Source organism: Nestor notabilis, unplaced genomic scaffold (assembly GCF_000696875.1).
Source record: "Nestor notabilis isolate BGI_N333 unplaced genomic scaffold, ASM69687v1 scaffold12197, whole genome shotgun sequence".
NCBI classification, from domain to species: domain Eukaryota; kingdom Metazoa; phylum Chordata; class Aves; order Psittaciformes; family Psittacidae; genus Nestor; species Nestor notabilis.
Window position 1 is genome coordinate 57,610 of NW_009937012.1, and position 9,636 is coordinate 67,245.

At 43.5% G+C, this 9,636-nt stretch overlaps 1 protein-coding gene across 1 annotated transcript in view; it reads right to left on the reverse strand.

Moving 5' to 3' along the window:
* The window catches only part of ADAMTS17 (ADAM metallopeptidase with thrombospondin type 1 motif, 17), a 160,380-nt gene that overhangs the window by 36,940 nt on the left and 113,804 nt on the right, over nt 1–9,636 (reverse strand). The window contains exons 15-16 of the mRNA XM_010018623.1: nt 9,043–9,123; nt 3,312–3,469 (exon numbers count right to left, since the gene is read on the reverse strand). Coding sequence (XP_010016925.1) covers nt 3,312–3,469; nt 9,043–9,123 — 239 coding nt within the window. The remainder of the gene's footprint in view (nt 1–3,311; nt 3,470–9,042; nt 9,124–9,636) is intronic.

A 9,636-nucleotide genomic window follows, 5' to 3' on the forward strand; every position in this document is an offset into this window, starting at 1 on the left:
GTAGGAGGAGGATTTTATTGCTAGAGGAAGGTGAAACTTGCTTCCAGCAGCAGGCTGATTATTTCCCATGGAGTTCTATGTGATGTCTCCAGCGTTATTGCCCTCAAATTCACCGACTCTTAACAAAGACATAGGAACAAATGCTTTCTTCACCACAGACAGATGACAGTTCTGGTCCTGTTTTGGTTTACATGTTGGGCTCTCACTTTCACTGGCTTGAGTCAGAAGTGACTAGAAAATACTCAGTGGAGTATGAGGTCCGTGGAATCTGAGTTACCATGCTCCTAACAAATGCCACAGAAGTACTGCTGTACTGCTGATGGTGTGGCTTTGAACTTACTACACCATAATCTCAGCTACATTAGACAGGTGAATTCTGCTGGCTCTTGTCACCTCCTGAAATAGAAGCAGCACCTTATCAAGTAAGATATTTTAAAGAGGACTATCACAGGTGAAGCAAGCAGCTGCTCAATTAAGAAAAGTAAATTTGCAAATGCTGTTTTCTCCCAACAATTGCTGTTTCCCATTCAGAGCTGCAGAAATCACTCCTGTTCAACCAATCATCTCACTAAAGCTGTCATTTAACCAAAAAAATAACGGCAAAAAGAGGTCCATCTTGCAGCCAGTGACATCCTGGAGGTCTGTGCAGAGAACACAGTGGGGCTATGCAAACTCAGCACCCATGAGTTGCTCTGCACAGTGCGTAACACCGCACAGAAAAGCATCTTTCAGAAGATCAGGGGAACAAAGACATGATTTTGCTTCAGCTACAGAGGGAACCTTACTACCAGAACTGAATATCAAGGGTGAAACTAGGCAGTCATCATTACAATGTCAAAGATGAATGGTCATTTTTTAAACACCATTTGAAATGCCAAGCTGTCAGAGGCAGAGAACTCAAGTCCTGCTCTGGCTTTCTTTAAGTGCATGAGATACAAACAGCTTGTTCTACAGAACTAATCAATCAGTCTTGACTAAAGCTTCTTTATGCCCTATGAGTATTTGGTTGTCCTCTGCTGCCGAGAGGAGGCCTAGCACAGGCCTAGTTACACAAACATTCATTTCTCCAAGAAATACACTTACAGCAACGCACTTGGAGAAATGCCTCAAGTATTAAAAACCAGGTCCTAAAAAGAAATCCTTATTATCTCAATATGGGTGCAAGACTAGTGAATCTAAGAGGCCCATATGAAACCAATTTCATGCAATTTCGTAGCCATATATAATTGGGGTGTGTATGTATGTGTGTATAATTGGTTTCAAATGCAGGTCACAATGGATTGACTGAAGCTTCTGGCTCTTTGTCAGTCCAGTGTATTCCACCACTGTTTGAACAACAGTTTTCTATTTAGAGGTAACTGGTAACCATCCTGCAGTTCTTGTGTTGAAAGAATGAAACCCACCACCCTGTAGCAAGGAAAAGATTAATATCTGATTTGAAGAAAAGTCTTCACGTGTGCTTTGTTTATGACTGGCAGTGATTATAAGCCACATCTTTTTTTAATTGTCTGGTAACTTTTATTTTCCTCCTTTTTAATCATTTTGGGAAGAGAGGTAGGAAAAGAAAGAAAATTTTCTCTGCTCTTATCTGCTGAAAATGCCAGTCTGTACCTGGAAAGGATACTCATGGAGAACCTGAAAATCACTATTTTCCTATGTTAGTTACTTATTCCTTAATGAGGGCGAAATGAGTATTTCTTTAAAAACAAAGCTCTGCTGATGCTGAAGTTCACAAAATGCTGCTACCAGATTTCCCTGCAGTATACCTCAACCAAGTAACACCTTGGAAGGTTCCAAGAGCTGGCAAAGGACCCCTGCACAGCATCTTCACAAATGGTACCTGTGCAACTCCTCTTTCTTACACGAGGTTAGGAAGACCTTGGCAGTACAAGATACTTCGTCAGAGTCCTGGTTTCAGGAGGGAAGACTTGTGTTAAGGCCAAAGTCAAGCAGAAGCTGATATTGCTGCTGCTGAAGAAGGCTCCTGTATACCCCTTTGTGTGGGCAGACCTTGAATTACATGCCTGAGTCAGGAAGGTGCTGGTGTGCCCAAAACTGCACCTCTGAATAGTTTGGTAGTAACCTCTTTGAATCCAGCTTTACACTGGTCTGTATGTGAACCTGGCAAACTCATTCATCTGTCTGAGAAAGCAAAGACAAAACACCTCATGTTCCTATGCAGCATATTTTGACACAGAGAAAAGTACTGACAAAGTGGAGTATTATCATTTCTTATATCTGTGTGAAAAGTTTGAGCAACTTTTGAGCTTTTCAAACTGTCTTATGAAATGTTGCACAACGAACACCAGCAAGCCCAAAAATTCACGTGAGGAAAGGGAAAAACTAGTTTTTAGCAGTGCTTACAGATAGCCTTCAGTGAACAAACACAGCAAAATATCACAGGGAAAAGAAAGAACACACAGAAAAATAGAGCTGCATAAAAAAAAGAGAATAAAAAATACAGGAAACAATGCATACATTAAAATACTCTGTATTTTTAAGCAAACCTTGATATAGAACCATAAAGCTTTCTGCAGACTTTCAACTAGTAACATATGGGTGAGACAGGCATTATTACAGCTACCTTACAGATAGAAATGCTAAGGTTATCACCAACACGAAGGAACAGACCCATGAGTTGCCCCATCACCAGCTAGTGACAGGACTGGGTCTACAATCCTGTTCTTCTCACCCCTGTGGACTTCTCATTTATGTTCTTGTAGAGCAGCCATATGACTGTTTATAAAATGACATGTCTAGTTAACCGAAAGACTATGTTGAGCATTAGGAAAAGCTTTCAAGAACACCTTAAAATATATAAAATTGAAAAAACAACATAAAAGAAACAACTAACTAAGTCACTACAGAGGGTCAAATTCACATGTATTATCTGTATGTGCCAAATCTGCATCTCTTCTGTTAGAGGAACAGTGTATTTAAATACAGAATACACTCTGGCATAAAGAGAAGATATGTCAGCAAATATCCTTTTATGTGTCCATGAACTAAACATGGACATGGGTATGTCCATAAACTAAAGAAGGTCCCTGGAAACCTACATCCTTGGTAATGGCCCTGTCACGTTGTCTGTGACACATTACAGGAGCACCCTGTACTGGACATGACCTTACTGGGACACTACATGGGAGCTGGGTTTCTCCAGCCCTTGCAGTGCTGCAGAAGAATGCAAAGAGTGGCATCAGAGCAAAAAACTAGCGAGGAAGCAAACAATCACAATTTAACTTTTAGCTAGGATATAAACCCTTTATGTTGCATCACTTAAGAAACACAAACAAAGGATATAAAGTTACCATCAAGTGCAGTGGTATTTTAGTTGGTCCTTTGGCAGAGATTTTCTCCCACAGACCCCTTCGCACGTACCGGACAGTAGTGCCTGCGATCTGAAACTCACCAGGAAGCTCAATTTTCCAGTCGCTGTTAATGGATCTCTTACTGGAATCTTTTAAAGCTGGAATGAATCAAACACCAGTGAATGAAATGTAAGTGAATTTGTAGTTACAACATAAGACTACTGAGATTCTGCCTCAGCCCACCTGAAGAATATTGAGAAGAAAAGATACTTGGAGTTAACATGTCCTTTCCTCCAGCATAACTTATTGCATCGGGATCATTGATACCCTTCAAACACTGGAAGACAACTCCAGCCATAAGGACATCACACTACTGTTGACTGGTCAGTGCAAGTTGATTTAGGGATTTATGTGTTTTCTATATCAGAACAGAAGCAGAGTTATCCAGATGTTGGTGTGATGCACTGAGGGAAAATAGCCAGGCCCTGTTCTGACCGAAAGTCCCAGGCCCCTTTGTGGAGATCCATGCACTGTGATCAAATTTGCCCTGACATCAGACAGACAGAATAGCTTGAGTGTTACTGGGCTTCCCTAGTTCAAGGTTAACCGTGTCTTTTAGCTAAGCCTTTAACAAGATATTTTCTTAACCTCCAGCATTTCATGCCTATTTTATTCTCTACAGTAAAGAACAGAACTTTAGCTTTCACTTAACTGAGTGTGTTGCAAGAAGATAAGAGGAGCTGATTTAAAGCCTTCTCAAGTTAATAAAAAATCTCTTTGGATCAAGTCCCCACAGCCCCCAAACCCTTCTAGGTGTGCTTAGGCTATATGTAATTGCCTAGCATGCTCAGGAGACAAGGAACTGGACTTCTTGTCAACTGCATAACACAGCTAACTTAACAGTTGGGTCTAATTTACCATAGGAGTGTTTATAACAATGTTGGGCTATTCTACACAGACTTGCCTCTAATTCTAGTTGGCCATGTCTAACACCTTTTATATAGCTATTACCATGAAGGTTTCCTCAAGAAATGAGGGGCCAGCTCACCTCTCCCTCAAATGAGATTTGAGAGGAAGGAAATCCCTGTTAGTTTTCTCTTTAGGGGGTTTCCTGAAAAGCTGTTCTGTTTGGCTCAACAGGACAAGTGCCTGGCTCCACAGATCCCAGAGGGTCTGCTGCAGGTAAGAGGAGATACCTCAAGCGATTCCAGCACAGGACACCATCTCACAGTAGAAATCTATTTCTAGACTATTCCATGTACAGTGCACAGACACGTCCCCAGGCACCTGGGAACCTCTACGCTGTTAAACAGCCCCTAGCATATTTTATGGCCCAGGTCAACTTGAATTCTGCCAAAAAGTTCCAGCATGGGTCAGGATCCAGGACTAGCCAGGATCCCTTTTCGATAAGCAGTATGCAAGCAGCCCCCCTTCACTGGGGGCTGAAAGCTCATACACAAGATGCTCGGTGACCACTCGCCTCAGTGCCCACAAATATTGCAGGGCACCATCAACTGAACATCATTTGTAGTATCTAACCTCTGCAGAAGTCTGGAGCAGGTGGAGGTCCAATGTCCTCTGCATCCCAAACCATTCTGTGATTCCATGATCTGTGTGTGCCTTTCTGAGGATCTGTGCCCTGGGGAGTTACTGGAGAAAGGTGGAATATCTTTCTGTCATACTGCACACAACCTTCCTGGTAGCAATCATGGTTCCATTAGAGGATCCAAAATCAGGCTGAAGGGAAACTGCAGGTATGATTTCCCCTGGAGGAGTGGGATGTATGTGGGGGGAATGATTTTCTGAGGAAAGTTTTCTTTGGCACATAGACAAGGGGTATGATGATGTCCTGGTATTCGCATGCTACCGCCATATAACTCTGTCTGCGGCTTACTTCTGTTCCTGCTTTGTTCCTCCACCTACAAAGTACCTCTTGCAAACTTCAGACAAAATCCTGAAGTAGGACTGCTTTCCTCTGCCAAAGCCTCATGGCTTCCAGGCAGATCAAAGCAGCCATCATGCTGGCCTTGAGGAGCATGAACATGACTAATCAAAGCTGTGGATGAGATAAAACTATCTCCATGCAGTATGGCTGACGAGTGAAGATATCATGGCACATGCTCAAAACAGCATATAAGAGCTCGAATGACTAAATCTATGCTTTGGTTCCAGCTCATCGTCAAAGGAAGACAGCTCACTGATGAAAAAGAAAATGTTTAATCTTTGTGGACCTCTTTTCTGGGTAAGGTTTGATTTTGATTGCTGGAGGCACTGCTCCCTTAGTGACTGAGGAGGCAGAGAGGTTGGAAACAGCTCTATTCCCAAAAGTGCTCCTTGAGGATTGCAGGGATTACACTGGAGATTCAACAAAGTATTTGGGCCAAAGTATTTTTGCCACTGTTTGTCTTCATTGCACACAGGTGCCCCACCAGTAGGGATCAACACTGCTTTCTCCAGTGGCTTCTATCACACACAGAGAATAAGCAAAGCATGCAACAAAGAACACTTGCCCAACCTCCCTGAGAGCCCAGTGGCCAGAACTTGCCTGACTGGGGTGGAAAAGCCCAAACAGAAAAGCTGTTATGAGCCCTTTTTGCCAAGCAGTCCTCACCAGTTTAAGCTGGCACCCACGGGATTCATCCTTGCCTTTGGAAGCCAGCTGTAGTTCTCCTGGGACCCTGCACCTCAAACAGGGTAGGGAAGCACAGCTCTTTCTCTTCTCCCCACTGTGGGTACATTTAGGTAGTAGTAAGAATCCACTATTACAGCTCTAACATGTTTCTGGCTCACAGTTGTACAGTAGAAGCATCAAAAGGAAAAGGAACCCCAGCAACAACCCATAAGTTCTTTTTTTCTTGTTGGCTGGAAGACAGGAACTGACCAATCTGTTTCTAAACCTGGCACCTAGTCAGATCTTTATTTCCACCCTGCATCCCTCCAGCTTGCTTCCCAGCCTGTGGACACAAACTGCCGAGGCATTTCCTGTTCAAGGTGGTTTTTAAGCATTACAACCAGCCAAGGCAGCCAGCGTGGGTTGCCTGCAGGCGGAGGGAAATTCTTCAGGCACTGCTCCCAGCACATGGAATAATGATTCCAAATTATGCTGGGCTCATTTCCAAAGTGCTGTACCCGGTTCTGAGTGGAAACAGGACCTGACTGGACTCAACTTAGTCACTGTAATTGAAAGAGAAAATTCTTCCATACTTAGATCTGGATTTACAATGCATCATGAGGCCTATCAAAGTGATTGGAGTTTGTTTTCTTTGTCATCTTTTTCATCCTATTGGAACACTTCTGCTGCTATTCTTCAGCTTAGGTTAGCAAGACATTGGGTATCTTTTATTTGTGTCCAGTGTTCCTTGAAAGAGAAAACCCTGAAAAGCTTTGAGAGGTTCTTCTGGCTCCTGAACACGAACCAGAATGCTAAAAGCATTCAGGAGTTTTAAAATAGTCAAGATTTTTATCTATCTTTACGTGATGCACACAGGGCTAAGTCCCAGTCTCAAATACACACAATCCTAATCTTCACCATCCAGCAGGGAAATATCTTTAGTCAAGGCTATGTGATCACAACGAAGGGCAGTCGCTAGCTCCACGTAAGACTCTAAGTGCTGCAGCTACCTGCCAAAGCCCAAGCCCTGGACAAATACCCTGTGCAAATCCCACCAAGAGAAACAAGAAGGCTGGCTTCCAGAAGGCAGAGTATTTGCAAAACCCAGGGAAACACTGGTTCTCATTGTTCCACCAGTGCTTTGCTATGTCAAACATCTTACATGTAGGCGTATTCCTCTCCCAGCAAGTTGGCTGCAGCAATAGTGGAAGTACTAGGAGTAGTGATACGTGCTTCCTACCAAGTGGCACAAATGCCAATGCTTTTGACCTAAGGGCAGCTGAATGACATAATATGCCCTCTTTTTTCCCCTGATGATTTGCCCTCTGTTTCCCCCCTGAATCTGGAATGAAAGACAGAGAACAAAAGCATCTTTCCCATTGCCAATTTTGGTAGCATCTCAAGACAGAAAACTAGGCACTAGACCTGAAATCCTAAGGCACAATCACTATTCTCAGCAGCATCTTGTATCCCAGTACTGGATATTAACATCTCCTTTTGGCTGCAGAAATGGAAGCTTATGAGCAGCAGACAAGGAAATCAGAAACCCAGGGGCCTAGTCTGACTCTGTTACTGACCCCCTGCATATTCATGAGCAAGTTGCAACACCCCTATTTCCCCTTCTGCAAAACAGAGAGCAACTAGCTTCTTAATCTTCTCAGTTCTTATCACATGCTTGATAAATCTCTGGAAGCAATTCCATCTTTCAGAGTGCTTTTCTATCCTAAAACCTTTGAGTGTCTCTGCTCCGAGAAGCTCACTTTGAGAGAACCAGAACATGCACAAGGGAAAATACTATCTAATATTTCCTAGGCTAAGGGACAGCTGGAACATGCATCTGCTTCAACCACTTCAATGAGAATGTCAGCACGTGGAAGGGCTGAAACACTTTTTGATACGAAAGGACAAAAATAATGTGTTAATATGCTCATCAACAGCAAGAACAGCTGAGGTTTGACAATGCAGGGACCTATAAACTGCAAAAGTTCACTGAGCAAAGGGTTGGGATTTTCTCTTATCGCTCTGTTTTCCCACACAACATGAAGAACTTGAGAGATAGAATTCCCCCATTTATGTGTGGCCACGAAGCTCTGAGTGTGCAAAGGATGTTTCAATGTGCTGGGTGTTCTTCTGGGTCTTGGACAATTTTCCTTCAACTCCCTGCTCTGCCGCAAGCTCCCTGTGTGAATTCAGGGCAACGGGGCATTAGCATTTCTGTGACTTGGTGTCCCTAGAAGCAGATGGGTGATAAAGCCCTTCATCTACTGCACAGTAATGACACAAAAAGAAATACCCCTAATACTGGAGAGAAGAGGCAGACCACCAGACTGACAGATGTATATTGTAGCTGACTAGTTGTATTTTAAAAATGTCCTTCCTATGTTTAATCTAAGCGATGAGTAACTGGACAACAAATTTGCAGACAGGCTCTGCCCTACAACAGCCTCACATCCAAATCTGACTCATCACCCATGCCTAAAACTTTGTTTCCAACAGGAAAAAGAAGAGAGGAAGCCTGTCTCCCTCAAAAGGAATGCAGAAATAGATATGAGAAGAGAATGAAACAAGTTGTTTGGCCTGAGAAAACAGGGACAAGTGGACTGGGGGCTGCAGCTAGCCCATCTCAGAGGATCAGGTCTTGGGTACGGCATCAAGTGAAAATCTGCTGCTGCAGGAAATGGTACAGGCAACCTCCTGGTCAGGTTATTGAGGGATATCAGCTGCTCTGTCCTGCCTCTGCTTCAGTCTGAGCTAAGCACCTTCCTATCTGTATGTCTGTCATTCCTTTCTCTACATGCACTGTTCTCTTTCCCACTCCCTCCCAAAGTTGTGCGCTCCTGGCAGTTCTGTTCAACCCAGTGCCAAGTTCTGTTCAGGAACACTTCTGTCTATGTAGAAGTATTCTCTGGTCCTTTCAAGTTGGACAGGGCCTGTGTCACACACTATCACACCATGAAACCAAGCCACAAAAGCAGAGAGAGATTGCAACAAGAATGGAATCAACAACCACTTCCTGGCAACAACAAACCTATCATCTTACAGGTCATTTAGAGAAGGGTCATTTTAACAGAAAAGAGAGCTGAGATTTGAAGGAAAACATTTGGGTTTTTGCCTTTTTACCCAGAAAGCTGTGAGCAGGTTTATCCTCAACCACTCTGATCCGCCGGGCACCTGCAGGGATCACAGCTGCTTCGATGTAACCTGTGGCAACAAAAGAGCAGATGGATGAGAACACGCCACAGGCAGCCAGAGGCATCAATCACTCAATATCTCGCCATGAAAAAACAACTCCAACCCAAGCTGGGGAATGGGTGGGAAACACTTCAAATGAGAGCCCTGCACTGGCAGCCAAATTTCACTGCTGTGACATGCATGGTTATGACTAACATTCAGTCTGAGAAGAGAGAGAAGTGCACGTGTGCTGCTTAATTGTGACTTGAGGCTTGGGCTTAATTAGATTTGCTCCCTCTGAATCACCCTGGCTCTCCAGCAGTACTGACAGGGATGCATGAGGACTGTTCGTGAGCTGATGCAAAGTGTCATGGTCAGGAGCAACACTGCACAGCACAGAACAGACAACGGGGATCTGAAATGGAGCTTCCAATAGATACTCCTACTTTCCCATCAGAAAAACCCTGCTTGAGATTGTGATCGATATCTGAAAGGACTCACTTCCACAGAACATTTTGATGATGTTAAAACTAAACAGCAGGA